At 37.6% G+C, this 20,171-nt stretch overlaps 1 protein-coding gene across 2 annotated transcripts; it reads left to right on the top strand.

Annotated features, from left to right (window-relative positions):
* The first annotated feature begins 595 nt into the window (after positions 1-595).
* Positions 596-18,463, top strand: LOC116130983 (protein DGS1, mitochondrial). Of its 2 annotated transcripts, XM_031416648.1 has the most exons (14): positions 597-923; positions 1,463-1,577; positions 1,693-1,896; positions 2,581-2,718; positions 2,905-3,066; positions 3,213-3,407; positions 5,371-5,471; positions 6,718-6,807; positions 7,814-7,886; positions 7,957-7,985; positions 8,091-8,214; positions 16,301-16,411; positions 17,774-17,873; positions 18,039-18,463. In XM_031416648.1, exons 1-14 carry the CDS (start codon positions 697-699, stop codon positions 18,041-18,043), a joined length of 1,674 nt encoding a protein of 557 aa, XP_031272508.1. In that variant the 5' UTR covers positions 597-696; the 3' UTR covers positions 18,044-18,463. The 2 variants fall into 2 exon arrangements, 1 of the variants encoding a protein (XP_031272508.1); XR_004128172.1 differs by lacking the exons at positions 17,774-17,873; positions 18,039-18,463 and adding an exon at positions 12,281-12,584 and having other exon boundaries at positions 596-923; positions 16,301-16,383.
* The last annotated feature ends 1,708 nt before the right edge of the window (positions 18,464-20,171 follow it).

Genomic DNA, 20,171 nt, shown 5'->3' with positions numbered 1-20,171 from the left:
GCTGCTTCTAACTGGTTGCGGGCTTACCTAAGCTCTGACTTTTTATGCTGACTGAGTCTTGCGTCAGCCCTATATTTTCAAGCATAACAAACACAATAAAAGTTTATATTAAATTAAAAAATTATAATTTAAAAACAATTGATTATAGAAATTTATTTTAAAGAATTTTAGGTAAGGCAGAGTGGGGAGGGGATGAGGATTTAGGCTTGCCTTTTCTTTTTAGGGGATCCCTGGCCCAATCCCCATTAGTAAAAACTAGGATTAGGCTGGGGACAGGGATGTCCATTTCTTCAAGGATTTGGCCCGGGATGGAATGCCCCTTTCTTGGGGGAGGGGATGCTCATTGCCATTCCTAGAGGAGGGAAGGGTTAGCTTAGGGTTAACTGAGGGGTATTTCGGGTAGTCAAAAAGAGGAAAATTGGGTTCGGTTAATCCTTGAGAAACTTTACCCATTAGGATTATTTTCAATTCTTACCCCCAATTTGGCTCAGATCATTAATTGCTCTAATTATTCTTTCTTTTTAGACAAGTGAGAGGGCAATTGACGTAATTTCAACAATCATAGAAGGTCTTTGACGTACTTAGATCTGACATTCAGTTCAAATTCCTGAAACTTCATTTGCGGTTGAAGAAGAAATTAGAAAGCTGCAAAGCTTTTGGACTCCAACTGGAAATTTCATTAATCTAACTTGAAAGATGGAAGCGCAGTCCGAATCTCAAGTTGAAGCAGACAACGAATCGAACGCCGTCAAAACCCTAATCTCATTCTACTCCCATTATCTCTGGAACCGACTCACCTCTTTCTTTCCCTCTTCCCCCTTCAATTTTCTCGGGAAAATGTCGCTTCTATATCGCCAAACATCTTGCAAACGTAGGCCTATTCTCCCTCTCCCACTGCCTTCTTACTCCTCCGACTCCTCTGTGTATGTTCTCCTCTTCATTTCTTTTTCTTTGTTTTCTTAAATCAGTAAAGTTACTTTTTTTTTCACTTCAAAATTTTAATTCCGTTACAATCCTCGCTTAAGTGCGTTTCAATTTTAATACTTCTATTGGAGGAAAAAAAAAAAAAAAGTAGCGAACTATATATTGGAAGTTGAAGTAAACAAAATCAAAGCATGCTAAAAATAGCAAACCACTTTTATAGAAGAAAGGAGACTTTTTGTTACAAATACATAATGGAAGGAGATTAACTGAATTTTCCAGGTTCAGGCGGCATGAGCCCCCACTCACCCCGTAGCGGTTCCGTCCCTGAATGGCTCAAAAGCTGTAGCTTTTAGCATATGCGTTTGATGTAGGCCGGTGCTCCTGGTTAACCTGAGCAACATTTAACTGTAGTTTTTGTTTATAATTTTGAAGAAATCTCTCCCTCTATTTTAAATGTACTTTAAGGCTTGGTATTCATTGCTTCACTCATTTGTCTTATTCTATGGCTTTAAAATGGTATTTTGATATACACATATAGGGTTATGACTGAGACATCAAGAGCATTTGATGTGTTGGAGGACATAATGGAACACATGTTCTTAAATTTGCATAATATCCAGGAGGATCTGCAATTTTGGCAATCTAGAGCTGAGGTTAGAATTAGTAATCCCATTTTCTTTTATCTTTTATCTCTTTTAATCTCTTGGCAGCAATGCTGTTATGCACTTTGTTATTTCCTAATTGTGTAAACGTTTCCTCTAAATTTAGGGATCTAATTCTCAAAAAGTATACTTCATGATTTTTGAGAGAGGGCCACAGGCCTTTCTTAACGGGATGGCTCAGTTGTTGAAAGATTGTGTATCTGAGGGTTCTGCCATTGAACAACTATGCCAATACGCATCTGCCCATATTTCTGAGAGGATAGTTGTCTTAACTACCTTAAGATGTTCCCTTGCCACATTTTTGGCGCAGGTTTGCCTCAACTTGTTCCTGGTTTAGTTTTTCTATCTTCACTCATCTTGTACTTTTTCCTTAATTGTTTTTCCATGAGGTTATTAGAAGGATTTCTTGTATTCAAAATTGTGAGTTCTAATGTGTGAGGTTCTTAGAGTAGTCTACGGAGAGTTGTATCTGAAATTCTTCCCTTATTTTCTTGTCTTTGAAGAATGTGGCATGTGTTGGCTGTTGTTTGGATTTTTTAGAATGAAAGAATAGAAGAATCTCTTGAAGGAATTGAAGATACAGTGGAGGTTTTATTGGATAAAGTTTGATGTGTGGCATCATTGTGGTTCAGGTTGCCAAAATGCTTCAATGATATGTGCTGTTCTTTATTCTAAGAGATTGAAAAGTTGTTTTGATTGTTTAAGTTTGACATGTTTAATTTTGTATGTTTGTTCTTTTGGCCCAGTATGTGTTGTGTTGGGTGTAGTTCTCATTTTTTTCTTTTTTTCTTTTTGTAGGTTTCTTTTGTCTTTATTAATACTCTTTTCTTGCTTATTTATCAAAATGTTATCTTCCATCAGATATATCTTATATAGATGCACATTAAGTCCTTATTTGTCACGTGATTATATATTAAGTAGTAGTGGCATATTTCTCATATTTTTTAAAACCATTTCTTATAGATCATGAACGAAATTCCTGATACTCATATAGGTTTACATGGAGGTTGAAAAATGTGGGGAGGAGTTAGTGAAAGAACCAGAGAAGTCATTGCCTTCTTTACTGGTTACTATTAATGGTTTCTTCTCGAAGTTAGAGGCATCAATTGGCCATATACATGCAATGCGTCAGGTAACCACAAGAAGTCATGAGCAATACTTTATTTTTCAGTTGTTTCAGCATTAAGATTTTTCGTGTTATTTTCATTTCCATTTTCATATTCACTTTATGTAGTCTACAACATAAATAAAAGTCACTTCTTTTGTTTGAGTGAAATGATATTTCAGTTCCATGTTTTCTTGTGCAATGGCTATGCAGATCGAATCTTCTGTTGATGGGAGTTATGCATTTCCTTTACTATTTGAGGAACTGCCAGAAGTTAATCAAGAAGAGTCTCAGTGGACAGATTGTGAAATTAGAGTTTCTGTTAACTTGGTATACCAAAATCTACAGAAACTAGATGAATACTTATCTCATATGGTACGGGATTCTACCATTTTATGCTGTATGTACTAATTCTTAGTGAATATCATACTGATTGACTGGCTTAGTTTTATGGAGTTTCAGTTGTAAATTGTTAATCTATTTTTAGACATATGTTCCCTTCTTGCTTTCTCTTCTTGTAGGTTGCCAAATACCAAAAACCAAGCAAAATAACCCTACAATGGATTCACTACACATGTGGAGCCATTGGCCTATCAGTTTGTTCTATTTGGCTACTAAAGCATAGTAGTTTGATGGGTAGTCCTGATCTTGAGAATTGGTTTCACGAAGCAAAGGATTCAACTCGTAGCTTCTTTAATGACCATGTGCAGCAACCGGTATGTTCTTGCATTTCAAGCTCTTCATCTTTTTCTTAAAAAATCCTCTCTCTCCTGTCTCTCTTTTCATCATACCAAATGACTCATAGTAATGCTTTCGCTGCTAATCACCGTAAAATTTTAGCCCTTAATTTTTCAAATCCTTCAAATCAGTGCTAAAATTATGATAAGCTGATTGAGGCAGAACTCAAACAACCTCTGGTTAGCATTATAATCTACTCCAAACATCATCACCCTAATCACATTTTGAAAAATAACTCATCATATTACTCCCTTTCTTTTTACGAAGTTGAACCTTTGAGGGAAGAAAGGTTTGATAGCTCGTTTCAGCTAGGTCATTGCTGGCCCATGTAATGAGCAGAAGTGCAAACTAAGAAAGGTTTGGAAACAAATCATTTACTGGAATATTCCCATGCCAGTATCCTCCCAAAGCTGAATTCCCTCTCCATTCCCTGCCTTCGACCTTTGTATTATTAAGAAAAGAAGGAAAGCCTAGATTTCAAAGATCACTGGTTAGAGCCATTAGTGACAACCTTTAAATCCCCATACTGTTTTTGTTGTCAATATGACTCTTTTTGTCTGTCCTGCTTTTGTTAAAGGTACTTTTGGATTGTTATTCTGTAAATAATAATTTTTTTTTTTTGGTGGACAGCTTGTTTATCCTTTTATAAATTTTTTCAACAAACAAAACTGGTCTTTGTTTCTTATAAAAATAAAAAGTTGTGCTAACCTGAAAACTAGAAAAGGGAAACAGAGGGATGCTGAACGATATTTTTCTCTCGTGGCTCTAATTAGATCTATTTTCAGTTGCGTTTCTTGTAGAGGTGGAAAATTTGGGCCGGGTTAGGCGGGTTAACCCTAACCCGGCCCGGGAAAATGAGGGTTAAGCCCGGACCGTCAAGATGGCGGTCCGTGTTGACCCTAACCCGGCAGCAACCCCCGGGCGGGCCGGGTTGCACAATGGCAACCCGCAACCCGGCGGGTTGGCCGAAAAAAATAAAAAAAAATAAAAATTTTTATTTTATTTTTCAAATTACCCCTTTACCCTTGAAATATAGCCGTTGGAAGGGTCTTTTTCGTCATTTCTCTTTCCCATTTTTTCCTATAAATTGGCCCTAAGTTCTCACAACTCAAATTCTCTCATTCTCTCATATTCTCTAATCTCTAATCTCTCAATTATTCATTTATTAGTTTTTGCAATTTGCTCATATTTTAATTTTTATTAGTTTTTGCAATTTTTAATTCATATTTCCAATTTTCCAAATTCCAATTTCCATACTCCAATTCTCTTTCTTTAATTTTTATTTCTTCTACATCAAGTTTTTATCCCATTGGGTTTTTCTTGGTGAGGTTTTTAACGAGACAATAATTGTTGTAATTTCTTATTTTATTTTTTAATAAATGAATAAGTCTAATTTTTCTTATATTATAATTTTATTGTATCAAAATTGAATTAATATTTGAAATGTTAACAAACAAAAAAATTGAATTGAATTATTGATATTTGAAAAGTTAATTAAAACCAATTGTATTTATAATTATTTATTTGAAAAGTTAAATAAAAAAACAAAAAAAATAGGAAAATCGGGCTAACCCAGCCCAGCCCGCCACCTAACCCGGCGGGCCGGGCTGGGCCGGCCATTTTGGAGAAAATGGCGGGCGGGTTAGGCCCGGCCTGCCAAACAAAGTAACCCGGGTCGGGCCGGGCGGGTTACTTTTCCACCTTTAGTTTCTTGTACCAACTTTTCTTTTTTACATGTCTATAAGAAGCAAGTAATGAAACAGAAACTAAGCTGAAACAAATAAATGCAATCAGAATTACATATATATATATATATATAATGCAGACAAATCTTCTCCTGTTCTTCCTCCTTTTCTCTTCAACTTCTTTCCCAGTACATAATGTTAAGCTTCTTTTTAACGTGAATGATTTGATTTCTATCCTAACTCAATTAATCACCAGCTTCTGTCTATTAGAGATGAACTTTTTGAGACATTCAGGAAGAGGCACAAAGGTATGATGGAGATTGAAGAAGTGCAGTTGACTTCAAATTCTTTGCACAGGTTGAAGTTTGTCTTCTACTTTCCTTTTTCTTGGTCAAATGTTGGGTAATAAATACTAATGATACATATTTAGATTTTACTTCAATCTCGGAGATGTTTCCCTATTATGAAATTATCCACTGAATCTTTCTTAATGAAGCTGTTCAGGCAAAGAAAACTATCTTAGGGTACAGGAATGCTGAATGCTAAGTTTATCCTCTCATTGAACTCCATATTTAGATCTGGCCTCCAATTTTGGCATTACACTCCGAAGTACCTCATCACACCAACATCCTAGATCTTCTTGCAAAGTTGATCTTCTAAGCTAAACAATTTCCCGGATCTTCCTTTGAACTGAAGAAGTACTTGGGAAGATAGTGAGAAAGCAGCTGATGCTCACTGACATATTGAGGATTGTCAATTTCGAACTAATTATCAAAAATAAATGAGGATCCTAATCAATGAGGCTCCTTCCAACATGTTAACTTAAGAAAGCTATATTATTTATTTTAAAAATAAGTTGTGATGTGCATTTGCTTTTGCCTCTGCTTAACTGATTAATAATTATAATTCGTTTTGGTATATTAATTTTTTGAAAAAGATGATGTTCTTGAAACAATCCGTTGATGCAATATTTTAGGTTGTTTTTATTGGAAAAGTAGTAGGAAAGTAACCAAATCAACTCAACTAGGTCTCAATCCTTAACTATGTGGACAGCACTACACTGAATCCACTTCCTCCGTATTGCCCTGTATGAAATATTTCTTGCAAACTGCTTGAACAAATCTTTTTCTTTTGTAAGTACCTTTGCCCATGCAGTTTTTTGCTCTACCATTTCCCTTTTCGTCTCCTCTCAAATAAAACCACTTATCTGTATCTGTGCAGTCTAGGCAAGATAATCACCTAATCAAATATTGCATGCATATAAGAGGAATTTTATCATGAGAGTTACTTTAATGTAATATAAATTCGGAACTTTAATTTCCTTTAAGTTGTCCTGCTTTTCTTTGTTTCAGTCTTGGTCTGCATGAGAGTCATGGGACAATTAGACATATTTAGGAGTGCCCTTAGTTCTACAATAGAGCCATATGCTTGTTCTTCCCCTGTAAAGACTTCCATATGTATACTTTTCACGCATTCCTAGTTATGGAGCATATATGTGCATTGGATCAATTGATGGTAGATTACTGTTTGACATTAAAATATTTGATCTTTGTTGGGTTTGACTTCCATTTAACCTCATTGTATTTATCACCTTGGTATGCAGGATGTTATTGTCATTCAGTGAGCAGACAAAAGGCCAAAAGTTCCCAGAGAATGCATCAGACCAGAAAATGCTTGAAATAGTCATGGCCAGGTGGATTTTCTCTATTGGTAATTGGCTGTTAAATATGATAGTATATAAAATAAGACATGCTTAAAGACACCTGTAGCATAGGTGTAAAGTTTTATTGTAGTTACTGTATTTAGACTCAAAGTCTATCTTCCTCCGCGTCAAATTTCCATTTAAGAAATAATGCAGGATCACCAATATTTGTTTCAAACCTTCAACTTATGTTGTAGTTCATTAGTAGCATTGGAAGGAGAAAAGTAAATACCTCCACTCTCAAAACTGAAGGTGTTATTAAAACTAAGGCAGTAGGTCAAAGGAGATGATTGGGAAAGCCTAGAGGATGACATCCCAGAAATTCTTCTCCAGAGCATGGATATGTTGCAACACCTCTGACTGCTCTACTTTCTTTCCCCACTGCATGAAGTTGGCAGGTTCTGCCTTCTGGTATCATATCCCCTGCTTAGTCTCCCATCTCTAGTTATCTAATAGCTATAAGCAAAGATAGTCCAGTGCCCAATGATGTCTATCTGTATATATAGTCACTGTACAGAAGATGACCCACCGCTAGTTTTGATAGAATTGATTTTCTTGATGACACGTTTGACTTTTTCAATTCTGGGTACAACAACTACATCTGATTGTATAACAACATATGGAATTTTACACCATAAGGGTGACCCAAGCCATACTTCATGAGGGTTGTAAGAACATAATGAAGAATGTTTTAATTTTCAATTTCTGATGTCAGCTTAGGGTTGTCCCTGTAGTTATGTTTGTTTGAGCTTCTCATATACTGTTAACAATTCAGCTGATGCATTGTTACTTAGCCCAGCTTTCATTACTCTTTTGTTACTTGGCCAGGGTTATGCTTGATAAAAGAATTAGACCATCCAAATCTGATTCTACGCCAAGTTTATTATTCATATGTGTTTGAATCTAAAAATTCTATTTCTTTACCACTTTTTTGATTGAAGTACTCTTCTTGCTTCTTGTCTGGACTACTGTTGATTATATATCATTTTGAATGGAGGTATGAGAAGGAACTTGTAAATCCTATTCATAATCTGCTAAGTGGAGAGCTTGCCCGTGCTTTGCTCATCCAGGTAGTACATACTGCTTATAGAATTTTGTTGCTGCTTAAGGTTCAGTTATGTAACAATTGGTACTTTGCAGGTTCAGAAACTGAAACTGGATATTGAGACGTGAGTTCAACTAACTTTTCATCCTTGTCTATATAATAGAATCATATTGGTATTGTAGTTATTGATTAATCAATTCAGTACATAAAGATAAATTTTCTCGTACAGGACGATGCTTGAACTGGAGCAGATTTTGAGGGCAAATGAAATCAACTTTGCCATTCTAGCTGCCTTACCTGCATTCTTTCTTTCATTTTTCTTGCTCATGTTGATCCGTGCATGGTTTAAGCAGGTAAGAATTCAGAATAATTAAATGAGAATGCATTTTTGTGGCAGTTAATGGGTAAAATAGACATCTTGCTTTAACTAAATTCAGCCAATCTAATCTTACTTTGGTTGGTGCCTTCGCTTATTGAGTCAGTAGGTGGAATCATGATTCCTTTCCATGTGCACCATGGGACTTAAGTTTGAGTCACATCATCTACCTATTCTGACTTATTTGCTTTTCTTTTTGTTGGAGTTGGCTATGGGATGAATACTTATTCTCTTGATCACATTTCAACCTGTGTTGACTTGCGTGTTGATATCAATAGCTATCACACAATAGTTTTATAAGATGCATGTCCACTTAATCATAATTCTTCAGCTCTTCTTTTCAACTTGAAATGTTGTTGTAATCCCACTACCTTTTCTTGGAAGGTGATACAACGTCAAAGGGATGATCTTACTATCATAGTTCTAAAAAGTTAAATGAACTATTAAAGTATTCGGGATAGAATAACTAATTCTTCTTCCATTTTCATTTTTCTATTCTTTTTTTTTTTTTTTTGGATAGTTTATTTCAATGAAGTCCATGCTTTGCACATATTGCTTCTGATTGAGAATTGAGAAGGGAAATAGTTTTTGCCCCTTTGAATCGCAGATGGTATATTTTGAATGAGAAATGAGGGTTTTCATAAAAATAGGTTGCTGCTAGTCATGATACTAATAAAACCCCAGGATTAACAAACAACAGTCAACCAATAATTCAGACAATGCACCAGTTTCCAGTGTTTCACAAGACAGATTGGAATGGATTTAATCAGATAGATATTAAGAATTGAAAATAGTAACTAACAGAGCAATATTCCAGGACTGAAATGAAAGAAATTACAACAGATAAATCCCAGCAGTTTGAGGAGCTGGGGACCTCCCTGATTCACACTTTTACAAATTCTCCTTTTCAAACAAAGGCTCTCCCTTTTATACATGAATCAGCTAACAACTTTTATTCCCTTTTAACCAATTGCTTCACACGTCACATGCCTCCAGCTTCTCTCCACTCAATCAGTTTTCTTCAATTCTGTTAGTCTCTCTCCACTAACACATGCTTCTCCAATTCCAACCAAATCTGTTAGTGGCTTTTTACCCTTGTGCCCTCTGTGCTGGTAAACCCTTTTGATGGGTGGTCTATCAATACTACAACCAACACCCCCCCCCTTGAAGAGTCACCTTGTCCTCAAGGTGAAAGTGAGGAAATTGAAGAGTGATAGTGTCGGCCAACTCCCAGGTTGCTTCAAATGGGGTTAAATCCTTCCACTTGATAAGGACTTCCTAAGAGCCATTCACTAGAGTGCAGACGGCCAGGACAGATTCCGGCTGAACCTGTAGCTCCATGTCCTCCGTGAGGTCGGGTGGTAGAGGTTGTATAGGAATCGAGATGTGCAGACTACGCTTGAGCTGAGATACGTGAAAAACGGGGTGAATTTTGGCTGTTGAAGGTAGCTCCAGCTTATATGCAACCTGTCCAATTTTTTCCAAAATGGAAAATGGTCCATAAAAGCGAGGACTCAACTTTTCATTGAGTTTAGAAGTCAAGGACCTGAAGCGGTAAGGCTGAAGCTTAAAAAACACTTGGTCTCCTGGCTGAAAGTTAACATCCCGACGATGGGCATCTGCCTGTGATTTCATGTGGTTCTGGGCATTACTCAGGTTATTTTTCAGTGTATCCAGGATGACATTACGACCAACCATCTGCTGATTGACTTCTTCAACCAGTGAAGGGGAGTCGGTGAAGCCGGGAAGAGTGGGCGGGTCGCGGCCGTATAGTGCTCTGAAAGGTGTCATCTTGGCGGCACTATGAAAAGTAGAATTATACCAAAATTCGGCCCAGGCCACCCACCGTGGCCATTATTTAGGCTGGTTGCTGCAAAAACAACGGAGATAGGCTTCTAAACAACGGTTAACTGCCTCTGTTTGGTCGTCGGTTTGAGGATGGTACACGGAGCTAAATTTCAGCTTGGTACCTGCTGCCTTAAACAATTCTTGCCAAAATTGACTGACAAACACTCGGTCTCTGTCGGATACAATTGAGTTTGGAAACCCATGCAGGCGGACAACCTCCGAAGCAAACAAATCAGCCACTTCCTTGGCCTTGTATGGGTGACATAAGGGAAGGAAGTGACCATACTTAGTTAATCGATCCACCACTACCAATATCGTGTCATATCCTTTGGCTTTGGGCAGCCCTCCGATAAAATCCATACTAATGTCTTCGAACACCTGAGTGGGAATGGGTAAAGGTTGGAGAAGACCCGTAGGCTTAAAAGCTGAATGTTTATTTAGTTGACAGATGGAACACCATTGAACAAAAGTCTGAACATCTCTTTTAATCCCCTCCCAAAAAACCAGATTCGTCACTCGTTTGTAAGTTCTAAAAAATCCGAAATGGCCACCGGCAGGACTATTGTGGAGTTCTTCCAACAACCGCGGAATAAATTTAGAAGATTTAGGAACTAACCTGTTTTTGTAGAGCAGACAGCTGCGGCGTAGATTGTAATTTGGGTGACTCTGATGATCGAAAAGCAAATCTTGGATGATAGTTCGAAGCTTTGCATCTTGCTGTGCTTCAGTTGCTAGATCATCGAATTCTAAGAAAGTAACTACCGAGACAGCAGTGAATTCCATGTCTTTTCTGCGGGAGACGGCATCCGCCACATGGTTTGAACTACTTGGTTGATACACGATCTCAAACGAGTAGCCGAGAAGCTTAGAAAGCCATTTTTGTTGTTTAGGTGTTTTCACCCTCTGATCGGTCAAGAACTACAAACTGCGTTGGTCCGTTTTGATAGTAAACTTTTGTCCGCTGAGGTAGTGACTCCATTTTTGAACTGCGAATACTATGACCATTAACTCTCTTTCATATACTGATTTTTGCCTTGACTAATGGGAAAATGCTTTGCTGATGAATGCTATGGGACGCTGGTTCTGAAGTAAGACAGCTCCCAATCCTTGGCTCGATGCGTCGGTGTGGACTTCAAAAAGGAGATTGAAATTAGGTACAGCCAGCACAAGAACGGATGACATGGCTTTTTTCAGATTATCAAAGGCTTGTTGGGCCTGTTCATTCCACCCAAAGGTGTCTTTCTGAAGTAGTTTAGTCAACGACTGAGCTATCGACCCATAATCTTTCATGAATCGACGGTAATACCCTGTTAATCCCAAGAATCCTCGCAATCCTTTGGTAGTCTGTGGAACAGGCCAATATAGCATTGATTCAACTTTGGTTGGGTCTGCTTCCACCCCAATCGCAGGAATCAAATGTCCCAAATATTCTAACTTCAACTGACCAAATATAAATTTTTTTCGGTTGACAACCAGCTCATTATCAGTCAAGATTTGGAAGGTGTATCGCAAGTGAGTGAGGTGGGCTTCTAGGTTGGGGCTGTAGACTAGGATGTCGTCAAAAAATACCAGTACAAACTTCCTTAAAACTGGTCTGAAAATGGTCTTCATCAAGGCCTGGAAAGTGGAAGGAGCGTTAGGGTCTGGTTGGGAGTTTTTTTTTCACTGGTTTTGGGGGGTTTTTAATTAGACTGGTTTTGAGGTGTTTAAAAACCATTACTTGCCAGATTTTTAATGGGCTGGTTTTGACTAGTTTAAAAACCCCCCAAAAACAGTGTAGTGTATTTTTGAGGGGTTTATAAAACACCCAAAATTGGGGTGTTTTGGCTGGTTTAAATATTTTATCCCAAAAAAATCCATTTCCACTAATAATCGCTGCATTACTACTCATTGCCTTTCTGATGCTTGTTATTTCCTAAGATAAGAACACAACATGGCGGATAGGAAAGTAGTCTATAGAATTATTGAGGCTTATATTTTGCCTCTTTCTTATTTTTCTTCCCAAGGGAAAACCTAGCTAAGACATTATGTACCCTGGGTTTCCTGAACTCCGCCAATTTTCTTCAGCTTTGTGACGCCTGGTGTCACCTTTTCTTGTTCTGCTCTTTATTTTATTGTAACCAAATTTATGACTTATTTTTTATTCCTGCCTCCTATCTGGTCTATTTACAATAAGAGGTTTTATTTTGCTGTAGGGCCCCAAATTCCTTCAACTCCATCTCCAAAATCCACATCAAAAAAGCTTGCATCTCCGTTTCGCTGCCTTTCTATGAAAAAGATTGAAGAACCTGAAGAAGAAACTGAGCACCTGCAACAGCCAGCTAGTAACCCTTATCAAGATCTTGAAACTGCATATGTAGCTCAAATGTGCTTAACTTGGGAGGCCCTTCACTGCCAATACACTCAACTGTGTCAAAAGATCTCATGCCAACCTGAAAATCCCACATGTTACAACCACAGTGCTCAGCATATTCAACAGTTCCAAGTTTTATTACAAAGGTTTATAGAAAATGAGCCTCTTGTTTGATTGGAGAGAAAGAAAATAAAAACAAATAATGTAGGCATTATTTGTATTTATCAAAGTTAATTCAGCAAAAGAGAGTCTTTTAACTTTATGGACATATATGTAAATTTATCATTTAAAAAAACTGTCAGAACCGTTGGAAAATAAACTTCCAAGCACAGGTCGAGTGTTTTAAAAACCGCTACTAAAAACCCCTCAAAACCGTTACGGTGGTTTACCCTCAAAACTACTACGATGGTTTACCCTCATAACCGCTACCATAAAACTCCCAAGCAGACCCTTAGTCAACCCAAACGGCATGACCAGGAATTCGTAATGCCCCTCGTGAGTTCGGAAAGCTGTTTTCGGCACATCCTTGGCTTAACTCTGATCTGGTGATATTTGGAGTTCAAATCCAGCATAGAAAAAACTGTTGCTCCAACCAACTCATGTAACAATTCCTCAATTGAAGGTATGGGAAATTTGTCGGGTATGGTTATGTTGTTAAGGGCGCGGTAGTTAACACAAAATCGCCAGCTTCCATCTTTCTTTTTAACCAACAACACCAGGCTTGCAAACAGACTAGTACTCGGTTGGATTATTCCGGACACCAGCATTTCACCCACCAGCCTTTCTATCTCATTCTTTTGAGTGTAGGAATATTTGTAGGGGCGTAGATTAGGAGGTTTGGAGGATTGTTGGAGGGTTATGGCATGGTCAGTTGGTCTCCTCGGTGGAAGACAAGGGTGTTGGTCAAACAGTTGGTGGAATTCTGTAAGTAATGCAGCAACTTCCAGCTCCAAGGGTTCACTCTGCTCTTCGATTTTCCTCTCATTAGAACAAAACTCTACTACATACCCTGCACCCTCACTTTGTAGTGTCTTGAGCATGGCTTTTAGAGAGACTTCAGTCTTAACTAACGGAGGATCACATTGCAACACAATCCTCCTCCTGTTACTATCGAATGCCATGGCTAAATTTTTCCAGTTAGAGCATACATCTCCTAACGTGCTCAACCAAGATATCCCTAACACCACATCAGCTCCACCTAAATCAAAAGGGGAAAAATCTTGTGTCAACTCCACCTCCTGGATCCTCATACTCACATTTTTGCAAATCCCTTCTCCCCTGACGGTAAAACCATTTCCTAATATTACTCCGAATTGTTTCCCCTTGTCCAAGTTCAAGCCTAGCTTCCATATCAACTCTTTTGAGATGAAATTGTGGGATGCCTCACTATCAACCAACACAATCACTGTCTCATCTCCAATCATTCCCCAGATCTTCAAAGTTTTATCCATCGTCATACCCACAATCGAGTTCATAGACAAAGCCAATGGATTACTTGTTGGGTTGGCCTCATCGTCGTTGTCAGAGATGAGTTCTTCCTTTTTTGGCGAGTCTTCATTGGTTACTAAAAGGATCTGCAGCGATCTCGCCCTACAACGGTGCGTGGGATTGTATTTTTCGTCACATTTGAAGCACAGTCCTCGCTCCCTCTTGCTCTGAATCTCGGCTTCAGTCAGTCGTCGAAAGCTTTCGCCACGAAATCCTTGCATGGGTGTGTCACCAGGCCTTTGTCGTTCATTTCCTTTGCCTGAAATCAGATCTGGAACACGTGAAAAAGAGTTAGGAGACCACGCATTTGTGCACCAGTTTTCTGGGTTGGGTGTGACTCGCTGGTATGGCTCCATTTTAGGTGGTTGGGTCTTAAAGGGTTTGGGCTTATGTTATTCTAAAACCCAGTTTTTTTCCTCAATTCTGTGGGCCTGCTCAATAAGTGAAAAGAGAGTATTTGGTTGGGCCAAACGCAGTTTAGCCCGAATTTCTTCCTTAAGTCCATTTAAAAAAATTCCCATTAGCAAATCTTCTCCTACCTCATGCAAGGGAGCTGAATGCTCCTCAAAATTTTCTTTGAATTCTGTTACTGTTCCAGTTTGTTTTAAGGCTACTAGTGCCTCATATGCTGATCCTTTGAAAGATGGACGAAATCTCGCAACCACGGCAGTTTTAAAAGCTTCCCATGAACTGATTGGTGCCCTTGATTAGACCCACTGATACCAATTCAATGCCTGTCCCTCCATGCAAACTGCAACTGCCTCTACTTTTTCCCCCTCTGTGTAACGATTGACTAAGAAATAGCGATCCGCTCTGAAAGTCCATCCATAGGGATCTTCTCCATTAAATATTGGTAATTCTAATTTTTTCCCCTTCTTTTCCTCCTTAAGGCTTTCGGTTTTCTTACTCTGACCCATTCCACCATTGTTGTTACTGTTGGAGTTTTTCCCCAGTTTTGACTTGCCCTTATCTCTACTATTTTGTGCTTCCTTCTCCTCTTTCAATCTCATCCATTCTCTCATTTCCAGGAGATACCCTTTGATGCTACCTAACTCCTCCTTCATCCCTCCTAACTCCTTCTCCATATTCCCCATTTCTTTTTCTAATCCCTCAACCTTCTGTTTCATTCTCGATTTAGGCATTACCCACACCAGGCTTTGATACCAGTTGATAAAACCCCAGGATTAACAAACAACAATCAACCAATAATTCAGACAAGGCACCAGTTTCTAGTGTTTCACAAGACAGATTGGAATGGATTTAATCAGATTGATATTAAGAACTGAAAATAGTAACTAACAGAGAAATATTCCAGGACTGAAATGAAAGAAATCACAGCAGATAAATCCCAGCAATTCGAGGAGCTGGGGACCTCCCTGATTCACACTTTTACAAATTCTCCTTTTCAAACAAAGGCTCTCCCTTTTATACATGAATCAACTAACAACTTTTATTCCCTTTTAACCAATTGCTTCACACGTCACATGCCTCCAGCTTCTCTCCACTCAAGCAGTTTTACGTCACATGCCTCCAGCTTCTCTCCACTCAAGCAGTTTTCTTCAATTCTGTTAGTCTCTCTCCACTGACGCATGCTTCTCCAATTCCAACCAAATCTGTTAGTGGCTTTTTACCCTTGTGCCCTCTGTGCTGGTAAACCCTCTTGATGGGTGGTCTATCAGATACATAGTGATGTTCTTGGATGATAGCCCAATTATTTGTTATATATGATGTTTCGTCTATGCTTAAGCCACCTGTAGGCAGCTTTTGGTTAGGTTCAAAGTTCTCAACTGTGGTTACTTCACTGTGGCTGTATCTGGGTATATGATGTAAGCTGAATGACTAAATTATATAATGATTCCTCATGCTCTTAGGGTCCAGATAACTGTCTGCAATTGGAATCATTATAATGTGAAGTGGGCTGTTTAAGAACAATTAAGTCTAAAATCAGTAAGCGTGATTTTGGCTATTTAATAATGTCATGTTCAGTTTGCTCTACATCTTGATCGCATTAGGTCGAAAGACCTGATTGTAGCCCATATCAGAAAATTCTTTGATAGCCTTAGAGTTATTTTTATTTAGAATTTTATAACTTTGTCTTCTGCATAGAAATCTTTCTGATGTTCTGTTTGGTAATTTAATTGTAAAAACTGAATCATTCATCTCATTTCTGGTGGCAATGTTTCCTGGACCATTCTAACAAGATCAGTATTAACATCACTAGTAGATGTTTAAGCAAAGGTATTTTGACATTTTCCGTGGAGTACACTGGCAGTACAAGTGAATGTCAAACTTTGCAACTTGTCATGTTTCGAATTATCTCCTTCTTTTGACTGCTGCCCCAGTCATTTATCTGATTTTTCTGATTCTACATCAGGATTCTAGAGCAGAAGGAAGGGGAAGAGTTGCTCGGCACCAAAGGAGATTAATCATTGTTGAGGTTGAGAAAAGAATTATGCACTACCAAATTTACGTTGACCAAGGGCTGGTAAGAAGTTGAATTTATTGTCCAGATTTTTCTTTGTAGTCCTTTTTCTCCCTCAGTAGCTTTATGTGAACATATTTTTATGATAAGAATGACTTCCAACGAAGTTAATCTATCTTTTTGGTGGAAACCTACATTGAAACTTTGGTTGCATTTAGAAAAACAAGAAGTCTTTCTCATTTCTCTCTTTCATTCAATCCTTTGTTGATCCCTGCCTTGTGTACTTATGCGTAAAACTTTAGAAAATAGATGTCAAACAAAGCTGATGCACAAACTATAAGAAATTTATTGACTCTTGATTTTTTTTTTTTTTTTTTTTGTTTTGTTTTTTGGACAAATTTGATGATGTAATGATAACCTCTGATTTACTAGAAGTTTAATTATTATGTACATAATTTTCTTTCACTTGTCCATTTATTATTAATTTTGGTAATTATAATTTTCTTTCGCAAGTTTATAGTTACAAATAGAAAAATAATTATTTAGTGACAACACATAGTTTCGTTAAGTATGCTTTGTAAGATTCTATTTTGCTTGACAGAATTTATTTTCTATTCAATTCATTTTCCAAAAGTTGGTAAGACTAAATGGTGTGCCATCATCCATTTCTCTTAGATTTTGGGTTCGAGGCATTCTTTTTAATCACCTTGTGGTAAAAAATAGTGTTAAAAATATTCCATCACAGTTGTCCATAATGGATGGTTAAAACTGAAGTAGTCCATGGATCTTGGGTAACATTGAGGTGGATTGCTACGTATCATGCAAAGACGTGAGAGTTTGTGAATGAGATTTTAATGTTCTATGAAGAGAACAATAAGAAGACACCATTTGTGTGGTTTATGGACTCAGACTTAATGCATCCTGTGTTTATGCCACTATCACAACAAACTCACATTAGTGTGGAGAGTTTTATCCATCTACATCCAACAAATGCACGAGGAAGGGTTGCTTCTAAGGTTATGAGGAAGCATATGCCTCGCAGCTTAGTGTTGTGAATTTGAAGCACAGAAATCGTACTGGTGCATTTAAGAGATGAGATTCCCTAAAGGGACTTACGAAAGAAATATTTGGCAATGTGAAGCGTTAAAGAGGATTAATATGAATGTTTTATTATGAAGTTACAACCAAGTCTAAACCAGTTAGATCTTTGGCATTTTCTAGTCTAAACTTGTGTGATTGTTATGATGAGAAATACTTCCGACTGAAAAACATAATTGGGTGGAATTAGTTTTAAAAAGTCAATTTATGGTTAGCTTATATTTTTTCTGAATTGCCATGTTTTCCCTTGTAGCTGTATTACATACCATTGTTCTAGATATTATTTCTTAACCATGTGACTGTAGTTCATGACAACTGCATTTTACAGAAAAAGATGCTCAATGCATGTTAGGATTAGTGTTGTACAGTCTGGATCGCCTGTTTCATGCCGTTGAGGGGCATGCGAAAGCAACTGGTGAATGGCATGGTAAGTTTAAGTTGCCGAATTTTACTTGCTTTTTTTGCTCTATTGTACTTCGGTTGTGGCACCTATATGTTTCTGCATATGTACTGCATTAGATAGTTTATGAAGAGAGAGAGGTGCAGTCATAACTGTGAATCTGAACACCAACTAACGAGAATATTTGAACAGTTTGAAACAGGATATTATCGATTTGGCAAAGCCTGGACTTCAACTGAATATAAGCTCAGGGTAACATCACGCATGGAGCGGATGTATGACTGCTTGCTTCCTTCACTGACTGGGAAATAGCTGCTACTTTCTTTTCTTCTTTCAACCTTCAGTGTAAGTCACTGTAAAATCACAATTTTGTAAGGGGCATATAATATTTGGAAAATGATAAAGTTACTGAAAGTTATACACCGAATTCGTATACCGAATAACGTGACAAATTCTGACTGTTGATTAATATTAATTTATAATGAATTACGGTCAGAATTTTGTCACGTCTTTCGGTGTACACCCTTCAGTAACTGTAGTATTCTTATAATAGTTTGGTTTCTGTAGGTTTTTTATTTTGGAAGAAAAGCAGACTTTATGGTTTTGTATAGTCTTTTCTTTGCTGCCCCCCACGCCGCCGGTTTTGTTTCTCTTTGTTTTGTGAAATAAAATCGTCGCCATTTTTTTTTTTTTTTTTTTTAACAAATACTGGGGTTTCTTAATTGTAGAAACTGAGGTGCATACAAATTGTAGAAATATAGGATTGTTTACTTGGTTTTTATTAGAAAAATAAAGAACATGTTTATTTACTTTGTTTAGGATTATTGTCATTGACCTTCCAGAGGTTTGAAATATTATTGGTGGTATCATAAACAATTGAAAGACTTAAAAAGAGAACTTCCCTTCTTGTCTCAATTCCTTTGCGTAGGGGTGTAATTGAGCCAAGTCGAGCTGAGTATCTAGAGGCTTGAGCTTGGCTCGTCTGTAACAGTCAAAGCTCTCAAATGTTGAGCTCGAGCTCAAGCTCAGCTTGATTATGACTTAGTCAAGTTTGACTCCGTTGTAATCAGTCAAAACTAATATGAATTAATAATTTTATCGAACACAAGATTCATAATTTTTTGTTCTAACAACATTGTTTTAAAAACTGAATCGGAGGGCAACCTGCTCTATTGCCTGGATCACAGTTCAACCGGTCCAATCGGTTGGATCGGTGACGTCATCACACAGCATAATGATGATAGCACATTAACCAAAAACATGATGTTGTTTATTTATGCAATCATTTGTTTAAAATGATAATGGTGGATCACACATTTTCAGCAAATTATAATCACTTGTCTTTTGGTTCAGTCGAATTTATTAACTAGACCCCATGTTTAAATCTTAAACTAACAAACCCCAATTTAGAATTCACTCGAAAAATAGCCTCCATATAAATATGTATACTAGTTGTCATCATGACTTCGGTGATACAGGAAAAATAGTCTCTACATTTTGGGATCAAATTTAGTTTAATACTGGCAAAATAAACGCAGAAAAATGCATGCATTCCGGTGATATAACGGAGTAAATATAAGAGATTCTATTTCATTGAGCATCAACATTCTTTGGAAACAAACTACCTTCAGTAAAATGCAAATACGCAGAAAAAGTTCATCAACATTTAATTCCACGGAAAAAGTAAATATAAGGGATTCTATTTCATTGAGCACCAACATTCTTTGGAAACAAACTACCTTTAGCAAAATGCAAATACGCAGAAAAAGTTCATCAACATTTAATTCAGCAAGCAAGCATTCCTCCTACTAGATGGTTGAACCAAAGTTTCTCCAAAATTCTAATACGTATTAGAGATGAACCTGTGAATGGCGTGTAACTGGTTCAATTGTTGTTGCCGATTAACAGTACAAATTATTGCAAACAAAAGAATCACATTTAAGCATTAAAAACGAAATCATTATTGAAGATAAACTTGTAAATGGCATGTTTATTACCTGGATCGTCGAGGAATGGAGCTGTCGCCGACGAATGGGACTGCTGTCGTCGTCGTCCAAGAATGGAGCTGCCGTCATCGTCGTCGATTTCTAGCAGGGAATGGAGCAGCCATCGTCGTCGTTGATTTCCAGCAGGGAATGGAGTTGTCGTCGTCGATTTCCGGCGAGGGAGGAACGCGTCAGCATCGATTTGAGAGAGTTTAGTTGCGAACTTGCGATTTGGTGAATGGTTGCGATTTGAGTGCGATTTCAAAGAGGAATTTGCTTAGGAGAAGAAGATGAGAAATCAGAGAAACAGAGATGAAATCAGATTCAGATTTCAGAATGA

The sequence above is a fragment of the Pistacia vera genome, unplaced genomic scaffold, assembly GCF_008641045.1.
Source record: "Pistacia vera cultivar Batoury unplaced genomic scaffold, PisVer_v2 Contig227, whole genome shotgun sequence".
Classification (NCBI taxonomy): Eukaryota; Viridiplantae; Streptophyta; class Magnoliopsida; order Sapindales; family Anacardiaceae; genus Pistacia; species Pistacia vera.
Note: the sequence above shows the minus strand (reverse complement) of the source record. Positions and strands in the feature narration are given on the sequence as shown.